This window comes from Theobroma cacao, chromosome 5 (assembly GCF_053813885.1).
Source record: "Theobroma cacao isolate CCN51 chromosome 5, ASM5381388v1, whole genome shotgun sequence".
NCBI classification, from domain to species: domain Eukaryota; kingdom Viridiplantae; phylum Streptophyta; class Magnoliopsida; order Malvales; family Malvaceae; genus Theobroma; species Theobroma cacao.
Window position 1 is genome coordinate 38,972,855 of NC_142643.1, and position 16,055 is coordinate 38,988,909.

Here is a 16,055-nt window from a genome sequence, read left to right on the forward strand (position 1 = left end):
TGCAAATTTACATCAAGAGGTGAAGACTTTAAAAAAGTTAATATCCTCATACTTAGAAATTGTGATAGTTTTTTGAACGTCTTCTATGTAACATGTAACGGTGATAATTGAAACTCATAAGTTACATGCAACTGAATCAATCATGTCTTTATCCCCACCGGTAACATTCCAGGGACCCAAATTGAAGTGTTTCTACTCCTAGATACGTACTACAGAATGACCATCATTAATACAATTGTAGGCGGCAAAATAGAGATATTTGCTGGCAAGTACCCAACTCTGGAGAAGCTCAAACAGGGAGCCAATTTTGACATCCCTATTCAACAACCATGGACCATCATATATGGACTATCACATATAAGACTGACAGTTGAAAGTAATGAAATGAAATGAAATAACCTTCTGGGTTCCAAGGACAGCGGCTGCCAACTAGGCAGCTTCATTCTTCACTAGAGCAATTCAATCTGCAATCAAAAGGCATCTCATCAATCGTCAGTCTATAAATTGCAAGTTTTCCATTATGGATGAAATAAAGTAGACAAATGAAGGATTATGAAATTAGAACAGGTACTTAACTACCATCGGATTTCAATTGAAGGAAAATGAGCCTGTCTCATAGGCACCAAAACATGCATATTGCCTTATTCCAGCTTGGGCAACTAATTGGTAACCTCAGTCACTTCAGAATTTCCAGCATTCTATGATCATAAGAAACAACATATTCAAAGGTACAACCAATTAGTTATGCGGTAAAATACACCAAGTTACATTTTGTAATAAAATTCATTATTAAAGAGAAGACATTAAAAGCTTTATGTCTATAGCTTCAAAGGGCAGAATTATAGCAAAGGCAGTCATTTTCATTTTGTAATCATTAGTAGGCTGATGAAAACTAGGAAAACATAGGAAAATCCTTTAAATTGATGCATACCATTTCTTCTAACAGCTGTTTTATAGTAGTTTTAAGGTCGCCTTCCCACCTTCCTTTTTCTTCCTCCTCTGTCAATTGCACTTGCTTCAGTTTTGGTGTGCTTAAATCTCCTTGACAGAAAATCTTCATTTTTGGGCACTCTCTCACAATCACCTTTCGCAAGACTGGGAATTCAAAGTTGTGATCCCCTAAGCAAAAGCTTGCTAGACTTGGTAGACAACTTAGTTGCAAATACTTCAGTCGGGTGAAAACAATGTCACCTTCCATTTCATCACCCCCACATGCTATGATCTCCTCTATTATCTCACAATCAGTTATGCTCATTCTCTCCAGTAGCATCAGGCTCTTAGCTGTTGAGCATGGTATTAAATTTATGAATCCATGACATCTTGAAACTTCCAGATTTGTTAAATTTTCCAAAGACACCAAAGATGGCACTAAAGTCTTTAATTTGCCACATTCCAGCACTTCAAGAATTCTCAGGTTACAGAAAATTGGAATGGGTTGGCACTCTTTCTCCCAGAGACGTGTTAGCTCCGGAAGTTTAGACAACCTCAATTCACTTAACCGTGTTAGCTCTGGAAGTTTAGACAACCTCAATTCACTTAACCGAGTGAGTGTCAATGCATGTCTTTCCTCATCACGGAGTTCTTCAGACTGGAATATTTGACAGAAGGAAGCATCACTCAGAACTAGCTTTTCAAGATTTGGTAATGACTGGATGAAGCAATATGGAAGAACAGTTGATTTCTCTGGAATGCACATGAGCTCAAGAACTTTCAGTTTCTTGAAACATTTTGTTGAGAGTACTTGGCTATGCCATGTCCCTTTCACAGTATCGTTCTGCTTCAATCTTAATTCTTCTAAAATAGGGAACGTAATCTGAATTATTAACATGCGTGTTAAACAAAAACCAACAGTTGTAATTGGTTAAATTATAAAAGACAAAGAGTTTTACAAGTTTTGTATTCATACCTCATCGATCCAAAACAATGGCTGTTGATTTGAGATTTTAACCTGACTCTCTGTATGTGTTTCTCCAAAGCAAGGACATTCTGCAGCAAATATCTCTACTTCGTGGCATTCAATCACCTCCATTTTTTTCAATGATGGCCATTCTGTGGCAAGTATCTTAGAGTAAAAACTTTTCAATTTGGGCAATTTTTCAAGACGAAGGTCTGTCACTTGGGGAAATACAAACTTGGCCTCTGTTTCTACCACAATCGATTGAGTAGTTGTTATTGCATGTGATCGATTAGCAATGAGTGCTTGTGGCTCAAATATTTCTCCTAATGAATCACAATTCACAATCTGCAACTTGTTTAGCTCCTCAAGTCTTTCCATCATGTTGAACGGGAAGACACTTAGGAGTGCTTCACAACCTTCGACCCATATATTTTTTAGTTTGCAAAACGAATTCACAGTGAGTTGGTCCTGCCATATCCTTCTACAGTCCCTCATAGCTTTGATTGTTAACGTCTTTAGCTCAGGGAAGACCACCTAAGATATTCATTTAATTGGGTTCATAAATGAAATACGAAAGAAAATAACAAATTTTAAGTGTTGAACAGAAAATAAAAAAAACTTAACAAGGTATCATAGTGAAATTAACAGATGAAAGAAAAGTCACAAACAAAAGGAGAATTCGTGCAGAGAAGAATGGTAAAGGAAAAACAAGAGAAGAAACCACCTTTTCATTGAAGAGAGCCGAGCTATTTCCTTGTGCATTCTGATCAATTTGAGGTTCATCCCCAACTTCGTCAATCATAGATTTAGAGATGAATGTCTTCAATACAGGACAGTTTATTAGGTTTAGCGATTCCAAAAAGGGGAATTCATTGTTAGTTTCGTAACAGAATCTTCTGAGTTTGGGAAGGTCTTCGAGCACTAGGAAAACCAGAGTGGGGAACATGATGTTGCTCATCTTTTCTTCTTCTGTCAATCCTTCCATGATGATTACTTCTTCCATGCTCTTACAATCCAAAATCGAAAGGCTACAGAGTTGTACAAAATGTTTTACCATGAAAGATGGAAATAGATATTTCAAATTGTGACACCCCTGTATCGTAATCCTTGTCAAATTGTAAACATGATAAGAGGATGCTAATTGTTGGATATGCCATATCTTTTGAATGTTAATTGAGGACAGCTCCAGGAAGCCCAATTTGGGACACACAACCTGCCGACATAATTCTCATTAGTATGAAAAAGTTTTCGTTTCTTTAAAAAAATAAAAATGAACTGAAAACAGTGATTTCAGAGAATGGATATGTTAACGATAAGGCATGATAGTCAACAGTAAGATTAAAAAGCAATAATTGAAAAATAAATATATATATGTACATATAACCTATAGAGCCTCCCACTCTAAGAATCAAGCTCAAAATTGGTTCAACTTATTCATTTAACTATTATTCTATTATTAAAATAATAAATTTTAATTATATTTGAAAAGTAAAATTAAATAAAATATATTGTTTCACAAAAAATATTTTAATTGGGTAGGTTCGAGTCAGACTTGAACTTAAAATATATGCCTAAGCCCAAACCTAATTGGAACAAATCCACGAGCCTAGGTGGGTACTTGTAAGAAATGTCTTAAAAATATATGCCTAAGAAATGTCGTAAGGCATTAAAATATTAAAAAAACTTTATGTGATTACAAAAGGAAAGAAATATTTTAAAAGAATAGATAAAAGAAATGCGATAAAGGGAGTTAGTACTTGTAGTCATTTCTTCGTATATTAATACCATCAAACTTGACACTATCTCTTTTTTTCTTTTCAGTCACACTTAACACTGTCTAACTCTTTTTTTTTCTGTTACTATGCAATAAAATTGATCAAACTAAAAAAAAAGGACATTTAAATATTTGATTCAATGGTAGATATATGCATCTCATATTACTTAAAAGAGCTAAATTTGAATTCATTTTACACTCATATAAAGAAACAAGGACAAAAGAGATGCATGCATAAGTAGAATTTAAGTGACGGACGTACATAAAAAAGAGAGGAAAAAAAATCTTGCAAAAATAAAAAAATGAATCTTCGCTAACAAACTGACCTTGTCGCTGAAAAAAGTTGCAGTAATATCCCCTTTTTCACTTCCATCACCACCCGTCTCTTTCGCCTTGTCCCTTGAATATGAAGAAGCAGCAAATGTAGTCATTTTTTGACAGTCCACTATCCTAATTGTGCCCAACCATGGAAATTTAAGAGCTCGAATTCCCAAATAAAAACTTGTCAAGTTGGAACATGACTCAATTTCTATGTCATTGAGCTTAGGGAACGTGAACTTATCTGTCGTTGCTTCCTCGTCAACTCCCTGTTCCATGATGACTGCTTCCACCGAGGGACATTCTTTTACTTCTAATCTGAATAATTGCTGGAGGCTCAAAGCCATTGAGGGGGTAAAAATGTATTTCAAGCTGCTACAATTACAAACTTTCAACCTTCCAAGGTTTTTCAAGTCCAAAATTTCTTGAGGGTTTCTATTCCATGTTTCCATCAACTCGGAAAATGTGTCTGAGAGTTCCAAATTATATCGGTCATGGTATCCAGCCTAACAAACCCAATATATTGCAATAGTTATATCTGGTACAACATAACATTAAGCACAAATACAAATAATAACAATAATCCTTCTTCTTTAGTTATTGAACTAATATCTTTTTAATTTCTAAAACAATGAAAGAAGGCAATATTTCAATCAAAAAAGTAAAATTGAGCAGCAGTTTACAAAATAAATTGTAGCAAGATCGAAGCGTCATGAATTAATTCATACCTTTTCGGTGTACAACTGTTGTATGGTGGTATTAAGGTCACCAGCCCAACGCCCTTTGTTATCGTAACCTGATTCTTTTACTCTCTCTAATTGTGGGGTGCTTAAAACTCCCTGAGAAAAAACCTTCAAACTAGTACAGCTATTCACAATTAAGTCTTCCAAGGATGGAAATGTGAAGGTGTGATTCCGCTGACAAAAGCTTTCGAGGCTTCGTAAAAGATTGAGTTCTAAATATTTCAACTTGCTGAAAGTGATCTCACTCTCATCTCCTTCGTTTGCAACTATTGCTGTCATCCTCTCGCAGTATTGTATCGTCATTTTTGTTAGTTGTACCAGACTCTGGACTACTGAAGGTGGAAATAAATATATCATCTTCTCGCACCATTGCACTTCAAAAGTTGTGAGATTTCGAAAAGATGCTGAGGAGGGTCCAAAAAATATCGAATCATCACACCACACAACTTCAAGAGTTTCCAGATTAGAAAGAATGTGGCCCAGCTCTGAATCTTTCTTCCATATATATCTAAGATTTGTACAAGAATTCAAATTTAATTTTCTAATTCGTGAGAGTATCCCAGCATCAGGCTTTTCACCAACATCTCCTTCACAAAAGACTAGATTTTCGAAGTCACAAAGAGAGAACTTAAGATTTTCAAGATTGTGCAATTTTTGGACCAAAAAAATTGGAAAATTGGAGCCTCCCACCTCAAAAACTTTAATATGGTGAAAGAAGTCAGCGGGAAACTGGGCATCACTTATCATTGCAATGTCATCCATTTTTGATAACCGCAATTCCTCTAATTTGGGAATGACCTAAGAAACCAATCAAATAAGAAAAAGACAGAGTCAATGTTGCTCTAAAAGGCCTTTTAAAAAAAATGCTGCCCTACAAGGTCAAAAGAAAAAAAAAGTTATTCTTAGTCAACACACACACACACATATATATAAATATGCATGCATAAAAGATATAGATGAAAGCTTTACAAGTTCAGGTTAATGCTCTCCTCAACCCATTAATTTTTACATTGCTTGGACTAGTTTAATTCCGTTAAAAAGAATTTGAGATTTTCAAACACCTAAAAGTGTTTATCCTTTTTTTTCATACATACCAAGCAGTAGTATGCCTTAGGATGCATAATGACGGTAGAGATAATCTTCCTTTAGATGTAATAGATAATCTAAATTTATGAATGTATACATCTTTCAAATCAAACATTAAAGGATCAAATTGTGCCTTGGGCATTCATTTGAAGAAAGTCAAAAGCACTATCTAATCTTCGTACTTTTTAATTTTGTTTAATTTAATCTCTTGATTTTATAAATTACATCAATTTAGTCCCTCCTCCAAATAACATCAAATAACATCCAAATTTGTCATTAAAAGATAACGTCAGCGATGATGTGTCACATTTTGATAACGTGGCATACTCCGTGACATAGAGTGATGACGTGACAAAATCACGTGGTACTATACAACATCGTGGTAGTGCTGATGTGGCATTGACATGCATGTCAGTGCCACGTTGCAAATAAAAAAAAATTCAAAAAAAATTCTAGCACGTCATAAGGTCTAAATCAACATGTCAATGCCCTGTGGTAGGTCAAAAAAATTTTCAAAAAAAAAAATTTACCACATCATAGGGATTAAATTGAACAAGCATATATAATACAAGACCTAATTGAACAAAATTGAAATATTGAAGTACTTAATTGAAAATTAATTTAAAAAATATAAATTTTTAAGTAAATTATTGATATGTTTCTTAATAAGCAAAATATTTAAATATAAAAGATTTACAATGTTAACAAATATATATAAATAATTTTTTTAATTTATTATTTTTACAAAAGCTAAGTTTAAATTCTCCATCGATAAAAAAAAAATTTGAAAAAATTTCATACTTAAAGTCAAATTTAAATGAATAACTTGTATTACGTTAAAATAAAACAATATAAAATGACTAAATATATTGATTTAGTTACAACTTCTATAATTTACAAATACACATTCTTTGAAAATTATTCAACTCTTACCCAATTTACCTTTTATTTAAATTTACTCAAAATTTCTTATAATACGATTTTATTTAGATTCAAATATTACAATTAAATTTTGTTAAATTTAAATTTAAATTATTAATTTGAATTTACAAAAAATTTATTAATAAAATAAAATAATATAAATATTTACAATTATAGTTAACTTTATCAACCATAAATGCAATCTTTAAAATAAAAAATTTCAACTTAAAAAATATAACTTGAAATATTAAACAAAATAAAAATATAAAAAATAAATAAATAATTAAAAAAGTGAAACTCAGATTTTATGATTGTAATAAAAGTTTATCATGTCCAAATTAAGCAAGTTAAAATGAGAAATTATTTTTACAATAATTGCTAACTCCATATCTCCGTCATTCAATTTTTTTTTTTAAAAAAATTAAACCAATATATTTTACTATTTTGACTTTAGCTCAAATTAAAAACTAAATTAAATAAATTTCATATTTTTATATTATTATAAATAAAAAAATATTTAATTATTTTATATTTTTTTATTTTAACGTAATATAAGTTATTTATCTAAATTTGACTTCAGGTATAAAATTTTTTTAAAATACTTTTTATAGAAAGAGAATTCAAACTTAATTTTTGTAAAAATGATAGATTAATTTACATACTCTAAAATCAAATAAACAAATAAAAAATATTTATATATATTTTTTAACACCATAAATCTTTTACACTTAAATATTTAACTTATTAATAAATATATCAATAATCTACTTAAATATTTATTTTTTTAATTTAATCCTTTAATATCTCAATTTTGTTCAATTTAATCTCTGTTATATATTTTTGTTCAATTTAATACCTATACCATGATAGTTTTTTTTTAAATTTTTTTGATATGTAACGTGACAATAACATGTCAGCATGTTAGTGTCACGTCTTCGTATAGTGCCACATGACATTGCCACGTCATCACTCAATGCCTCATAACATGTCACATCATTAAAATATGACACATCAATACTAACATCATCTTTTAACAGCAAAATTGAATGTAGTTAAAGACGAGACTAAATTGACGCAATTTTCAAAATCAATGGACTAAATTGCTTCGATTTTTGATACATAGACTAAATTAAACAATGTTGAAAAGTACAAAAACTGAATTGGTCTTTTGACCATTTCTAAATAGATAAAACTAAATACAATAATTCTTTATGCAAGAAAATAAATTTTCACCAAAATAAATTTTCAACATAAGAAAATAAATTTTCACCAAAATGGTATAAATAAAATGTTTAATGATATCGTAATCTAATACAAGTTTTGTGTTGCAGCCTTAATGAGCTTCTAATGGCCCAAAAACCAAAAAGTTGTTGTCTAAGAGAAAGACAAGTGTAAAAGATATATGATAATCTATTAAGCTGCTATTTAGAAAATATAGAATGAAGGGAGAAATTTAATTAATTAAACTAGTTTTTTTTTTTTTAAAAGCAATTAATTAAACTAGTTATTACGGTAGTTCATAGTATGAAATAGTACTCCCCCTTTTCTTTTTCTTTGTTATTTTTTTAGATATCCCAAAATCAAGTTTATTTTTCTTAGACACTTAATAGTCTCTTTTTTTTTATATTACAAACTTATTTTTTTTATGATTTATTTTATTTTTTCATCTTAAAAAATATTGAACACCCATATCACAAAAAAATTTTCAAATTTTAAAATAAAATAAATCAAAGTCAAAAGTATTCGTCTTAATCTTCTTGAAAGTCAAAGAGAGACAAAGAAAATGGAAGGGAAGGAGTATAAGATAAAATCTACTTTTCATAATTTTTTTGGCTTTTTTGTGTTAAAAAGCATTGAAAATCTATATTATAAAAAATTTTAAATTTTAATATAAAATAAATCAAAATCAAATTTTTTTTAATCTCCCTAAAAGTTAAAGGACTAAGAAAAAAAAAAGGAGGGAAGAGTATAAGATAAAGCTAAGGAAATGAATTATATTAAACAACACTATCTTCTCCCATGTTTGGTGTGCAAATATTAAGAGTAGGATAAGATGATTTTTATCATATATTGTATTTGTTGTGGGTAAGATAAAACGTATGATAAGATGATTATTTGTTTCATTAATAGAGCGGAGAGACCATAGCAGTATTTTTAAGAAGGTAGGAATCTGGGAAGGTTTTGTTGGACCAGAAAATATAGAAATGCAACAGATCCTACAACAAAATTGAATTTTAATCACCCTTTTTTAGACGACATTTTTTTATATAACAAAACCTTAGAAAATGCAACTACTTAGACTTTTAACTTCACTTTTTTCACATTTAATAGAAACATAAAAAAAATACAATTTTTACTAATGTATGTAATTTCTATGATTATATTTTATTCATAATTCATCTAAAATTTTATATAATAAAGTTATATCTACAAAAATGTTTTAAAAATGCAAAAAAGAGGTGTTACTAAAAATATTTTAAGTAACATATTTTTAAAATATACTATCATTAAATCAAATTTGTTATAGTGAGAATATTGACAAGCCAAGGGGGAGTCCTTGAAATGGAAAAGTGCTTATTTAAAAAAAAGTGTGTTACGAAAATCATAAAACGGAATGTGATTGATATAAAGAATGTCTAAAAAATTTAAAAAGGACACTGTCAAAATTCACTTATGTGTACTTTAAATTTTATATTTCAAGAATCAAACCTTTTGCATTATTGGTAGGAAAAAGCGTTTTTCATTACAAATTTAATGTTTTTATAAGTTAAAATTGAAATTAATGACGGAGCTAGACATAAATTCTATTAAACCTGAATTTTTTTCATTTAATACATATGCTTCTTAATTTTTATTATTATTAATCGATGACAAATTAAAAAATTTATTATACTTTAAATTTCAAAATTACGTATTACTGACAGATATCGATATGCCATGCATGTGACCCTGTCCATGTTTCAGTTTTGAAATAGTGAAGGTTCAGAATCATACCTCTTCACCCAAGAAAAGTGATTGTCCTTTTATGAATTCCCGTCTGTCATGGATACTAAAGCCTTCTGAAGCTATTATTATCTTTATTAAAGTAGAACAAGCTGTCTCCAATTTTTTCAACATCGGCCAGAGTATTGTATGTTGCCCTGGATAGAAACATTTAAGCTCCGTTAGGTTTGCAAGCGACAGTGAAGACACTCGAGGAAACTTAAACCTAACCGGCTGCTCCAATCCATCCCCTGCGGACACAATCTCCTCCACCCCACAACGACTTATTGATAGATATTCGAGTTGGGGAAGATCTTTGGCTATTGATGCTGGAAATAGATATTTCAGACTCTCACAACTCCAAACACTTACTTTTCGCAGATTTCGAAAGGTAAGACTTCCTTGGGGATCTTTATTCCAAACATGCTTCAGTTTTGGTAGATTATAAATATACAATTCCATTAGTTGAGAATCTACAGCATGTATTTCTTTGATATTTAACCCTGCAACCCCAACCTCAAACATCTGTTCTAGTGAATCACATCTCGCCACTGTAAGTGTTTTTAGGCTTTGAAGTACTCCGAACACATTAGATGGAAAAAGAGCCAATAACTCATCACAGCATTCAACATTCATTTCCGCTAATTTGCCAAAGGAACCTGCTAGAAGTTGATCATGAAATATCTTCTTCACATTTCTCAAGCGGCGAAGTGTCATCCTTTCCAAGCTGGGAACTGCAGCCTATATAATTCGTGCCAATGAGTAAAAAGTTACTAGAGTTAATTCATGAAACTAAGGCAAAAGAATAAAGGAGAACAAGAGAGAGCAGTACGAGTGAAAGACTAATTCACCTTCTCATTGAAGAGAGCTTGTATACTGGACTCATATTTCCCCTCCATTTTAGTTTCACTAATAAATTCTTGTAATTTAGGGCAATGCTCAATCTGCAGCACTTTTAGTGATGGGAACCCAATATTATAATTTCCTGAACAACATTTGATGAGATTCGGAAGATTCTTTATTTTTAGGGAGTTTAATTGAGGGAAGCAAATCAAATCTTCCTGTTCTGTTATTTTCCCTGTAAATATTATCTCTCTTAAGGACTTGCAATTTACCATCTCCAACTGTTCAAGGTGTACCAGATTTCTAGCAACAGAGGGAAATAACAGATGTTGTAAGTAATGACAGCCCTTAATGATGATGGTCTTCAAATTCGGAAGGCAAAAACAATAAGTCTCTGAAAGCTGGCTGTGCCATATCCTTTGGGTCTTAATTGAGGACAATCGCAAGCTTGTCAATTGAGGGAACACAATCTGCACACATGTAAAATCCTTTTTCCTTAAAAATCTAGAGAATATATGTGTATATCTTAAAATGTGAAGTCCAAAAAGAACAAGTGTTTTATCTAATTCGATGAAAATATATCAAGTGATCTCAATTTACTTTTGTTACTTATTATATATTAGATAATAAACATTTGACATTACAACTTTTAAGCATAAGACATTAATTCAATTTGGAGTCCAAGTATTTGTAAAAGTCTTAATTAGAATAGGAAAAAAAAGTTTTGAAGTAAAACGTCAGCTACATCACTAAGATATAAACCCAAAGATTCCATTTAGTTAATTTATTTACAACATAAATGTTTTACTTTATTATGTTTATTTTAATTACATTAGTACATATTTATTATTACTTATTATATATTTATTGTTATCTTGTTTAAATTTCAAAAAAAATTATATATTTATTGTTATTATTATCATTTAATGATGAAAAAATTATTATTAATTAATGATAATATTAGTAATACAACAAAATCAAAGAAACTATATTTAACTTATTGATTTTCTTTGAAAAATTTTATGTTTTGATAGGTTCTTCTAAAATTATAATCTTTATTTGTAATTTTTAACCATCCATGACATAAATCATAAGTATCGAGATATCATTGAATTGAATAAAAAATAAAAACAAAAAAAAAAACACAAATACATAAAACTGGTCAACACCTTAGCTTCTTAGACTAACCATTTATGCAAGCGAAAATTAATCAAGTAAAATCACTTCATATTTGCAGTCACTATGTACTCTTAGTTAGATGTAGAAGTTATCATAAGCCATTTGGTTGATACTTTTATTACTTGCTTTTCACTTTTTGAGGAATTTTTATAAACTGAAGGCAAAAAAAGGAAAAATTAATATCATAAAAGATTTAAAATTAACAAATAGTTAAAATGTAACGCCAATAATAACACAGTTGGTTTATAAAGTATATGTTTTGTATATAATCCTCGAACATGTTTTGTGCTTCTGAAATAGAAAATAGCAAAAGTGTTAACCAAATAAAATCTAAATTAACTTGTACGTGCTTTTTTCTACTATCATGCTCTTCAAATTGCCCCAGCTAATAATCAAAACTATGAAAAATAACATCACTCTCTATGGATGCAAAAGCCAAACAATCAATAGCCAGCATCAGAGTTTTATCCTTTTGGTCTCTAACATTTAGCAATTATGATATGAATAAAAGCAAAAGTTGGAAAATGAAATGGGAAGCGAAACCCATATATATATGTGAAATGTATAATTAAGCCATTGAATACTCCCTAAATAAATAAATACCTGTTTATTGAAAAGGGGCTTGGTGCTTGTATTCCCCTGCTCCTGCTGGGATGTGGAACTCATCTTGTCTTCGGAGCAAAAGCTAATGAGCTGCGGCAGATCTTGGAGTGTCATGGACTGTAATTGAGAAAACTGAGTTTTCTCCGTTGCTATATACTGGACTTCCAAACCATTTTGGATGTGAAGTTTCTTTAAATGTGGAAAATCTTCACCAATATTCAACTCAGCAACTACATTCTTGATACCTTCAAGTTCATCTAGATACAAATCTTCTGTCTTCTTCAACAACATTTTCACCCCATGATCCAAGTAAATGCTTGTATCTAACTTGAATCTCAGTGTTCTTGAGCATTCATACTCATCGTCCCAATCCCATGCACCATCACCTATAAAAATCTTGTATCTGTCCAATGTCTCACTGAACAGGCATTCTGGAATTATTTGGGCATTCGGAATACCAGTATACAAAGTGGTTAGATAAGACAAACGCTTCAATTCCTCAAGACTAGCATTTCTTCTTTCACTACCAAGTACTTCATCATCCCATCGAACAAAGCTATCTTCCAAATATAATTCTTCTAATTTGGACAAATTGGATAAGATATTTGGTGGGATGATTTTGAGTTTAGTACAATGACTCAAATCTAACAACCTTAACCGAGTCAATTGTGCTATCTCCCTGGGTAGCGCTTTAATATCTGAGCCTGCAAGGCTAAGGATTTCTAATTTCTTGAGCTTTCCAATAATGGTTATGTCTTCCAGCGCACATCGATTTAAACGCAACGTGTGAAGGTTTGTTAGGAGATTAATTGACACAGGTAGAGATTGAAACTGCATTCTAGCCAAATGTAGGACTTTGAGTCTTTCTGTTCCCCGGAAGAAGTTTGCTGGAATATGCACTGAACCTTCATTGTTCATAAAGAAGAAGGAAAGATGTGAACACTTTAACTCATCAGGAAGCTCACTGATATTAGGAGAACTTAAAAAAATCACACTGCAATTTTTCATTCTCTCCTGATCAGGCCACTCTTTTTGCACATCACCATCTCTCAACACAAACATATGGTGGTCCCTTGATGCAATTGATATGGCAACATCCCGAACAACATCATGGATGTCAAACTGCTCATCATTATAACTATCAAGCAACAAACAAGACGCTTTGAGCTTACTCACCACTGTCAACACTTTATTTCTTGCTTCTTTTATTGTGTTGATACCACGAAAGGAACCCAAACCCATGATGTAAGACAACAAGCATTCAACGGAACCATTATGACCAATTAAACTACAAAGCAAGAAAGGGATCTTAACTTCCTCATCTTCTAAATAATTGTAACTCAACTCTATAGGTAAATAGACACCCGCTGTTATCCCTTTGCTTCTTGATGAGGGCCACTTTAGTTCACGCAAAGCATTCTCCCATTCAAACAAACGTTTGTTTCTCAAAGCCCTTGCAACTGTTGCGATGGCGATCGGCAGTCCCGCACATTTCTTTGCTACCTTGATAGCTGTAGGCTGCAGATCACAACTTTCAACACAGTCACCAGCCATCTTTTTAAACAGGTCCCAGGCTTCGTTTTCATTTAAAAGACCAACTGCAAAATTTTTCTGAGTTTCCATCCCACTTGATAAAACATCGAGATGCCTAGACGTTAGCAGTATCTTGCATCCCTCATGTTCATTTCCAAAAGGAATCCCAACTTCCTCGAGATCTAATCTTTCCCAAATATCATCCAAAACAACAAGAATCTTCTTCTCTTTCTGCAATCTTTCTCGTAGTCTATGTGCCCTTCCAACCCTACTCTGTTCCTCAACTTTTAAACCCAATAACTCTGCAACTTGGTTTTGAATGTCCTTAACATCAAGGGTCTGAGTTACGGTTGCTATAACTACGGAATCAAATAACTTGCCCTCCTTGACTTGTCTAGCAACTTCTTTGACTAGCGTGGTCTTGCCAACGCCACCCATCCCGTGCACCCCTACAATACTGAAACTAGGTTCTTTCAGCGCCTCCATGATTCCATTGAAAACCAGCGTTCTTGACTCGAATGCTTCGAAATCTTTAACAGATGCGACCGTGGTACCTTGTGGAACTGCACGATACGAAACCCTATCAAATTTGCCCTGTTTGAGTAGCTCCGCGACAGCCTTCGCCTCCTCTTCGGCATCCACGCTAAGCTTGTAACGAGTCCAGAAACTAGGACACAAGCCAAGGAAACACTTTTTCTTTGCTTTTTCTTCATCCTGCATTACTTTCTCTACTTCTTCAGCGATCTTCTTGTTGACAGTAGTCAGCCACGTATAGACATCGTGTTCAATCTCTTCCCCATTCCCCTTAGCAGTATCAACAGAATGCTGTACTCTTTCTCTTGCATCCTTCAGGCTCTCAACTTGATTCTTGAGGGTCCTGACCTGGTTCTCATGATTGCAAAGGTATTTGAAATGGTTTTTTATGGTAGAGGTCGTGTACGCTGCAGCTGCAGTGACAATGGAGCTAACGACGCCAACAACAAAGTCCATTTTGTTTTCTTTTTGTTTTTTGTATTTTGTTTTTCTAAGTTGTGAGTAGCAAAACTGAAAAAAGAAAAGCTATGGGTAAAACATAAAAAGAAGACAGAGAAACAGGGGAGGAAAACCAGAAAAGAAAATTACAATGGAAGGGGAAGAAAGAAGAGCCTCTTATACGGCAAGCACAACCAAAGGGCCTAAAATTGAAAGGGTTTAGAGTGGCGTACCTCCACAAAAGATGAGAAATTTTCCCTTTCTTCACCTTCACTGATGAGACTGAAGAAGAGAAGGATTCTTGAAAATATTACTTCAGCAATTAATTCTCCCACTCATCAAGGGGCAACGAGATTAAGTTGACATAGGCTAAGAGTAGCCTAAGAAAGTTTTATTTTGGGAGAAAACTGGAGAACAGATGGGCATTGTCCCTAGGCAGTCTATACGACATGACAAGAAGAGTGCAGAGACTGCCAATTGCTTCTATGTAGAAAAACATGTGATGGCCAACGAGGCAAGTGTCTACTTTGTCAGTGCGATTGCGACATGACAAGAAAGTACAGAAACCGCCAGTTACATTCAAAAGAAAGTGTCTAGGACGCTAGGAAGGATTGGACGGTCATGACACAGGACCATGTTAGGTGACGGTCTCCTAGTGTTTGCCTTACTTAGCCATGCCAGAGGTTCAATGTCCTTGTTCCTCTTCTTATTATTTTTCATATTATCCTAAAAATATGATACACAGTGAATATTTATATACATTGATTAATAACTAATTAAAAATATTTTTTTATTAGTGTCAATGAATACCAAACTAACACATTTCAAAAATTTATATTTTCAAGTACAAATTCATTTTCTCTTTACAAACAACGCTGCCAAAGATTAATGACGCGATAATGACTTATTTTCTCCAATAGTTGCAGTGTCTGTAATACTAGTTAAGTTTCACCCAAAAAAGAAAACATATAATAATATTATATATAAATCCAACGCATTAAAAAAGGTTGGTGTGCTAAAAATGCTGGAGAGGCCAAGTGTCAGTAACCAATTCGATGTCTCTTGGTTTCGTTATGTTACGTACAAAAAAACATATGTTTTGCACATGAAAATTTGTTGTTTAGTAAATTTTTAATTATAATTTAACAATTTTAGATTTAAAAGTTTCATTAAAATATAAAATTTAAAAGTAAAAATGATTCAA

At 32.2% G+C, this 16,055-nt stretch overlaps 1 protein-coding gene across 4 annotated transcripts; it reads right to left on the reverse strand.

Moving 5' to 3' along the window:
- Positions 1-15: 15 nt before the first annotated feature.
- Positions 16-15,314, reverse strand: LOC148762863 (uncharacterized). 4 transcript variants are annotated; one of them, XM_088806931.1, is made up of 11 exons: positions 15,085-15,312; positions 12,347-14,923; positions 10,573-11,034; positions 9,734-10,462; positions 4,718-5,530; positions 3,998-4,495; positions 2,622-3,110; positions 1,907-2,431; positions 932-1,813; positions 580-698; positions 16-464 (listed from the first exon to the last, which is right to left on the reverse strand). In XM_088806931.1, exons 2-10 carry the CDS (start codon positions 14,867-14,869, stop codon positions 660-662), a joined length of 6,960 nt encoding a protein of 2,319 aa, XP_088663057.1. In that variant the 5' UTR covers positions 14,870-14,923; positions 15,085-15,312; the 3' UTR covers positions 16-464; positions 580-659. The 4 variants fall into 4 exon arrangements, with proteins under 4 accessions (XP_088663057.1, XP_088663056.1, XP_088663058.1 ...); XM_088806930.1 differs by having other exon boundaries at positions 577-698; XM_088806932.1 differs by lacking the exon at positions 580-698.
- Positions 15,315-16,055: the final 741 nt, after the last annotated feature.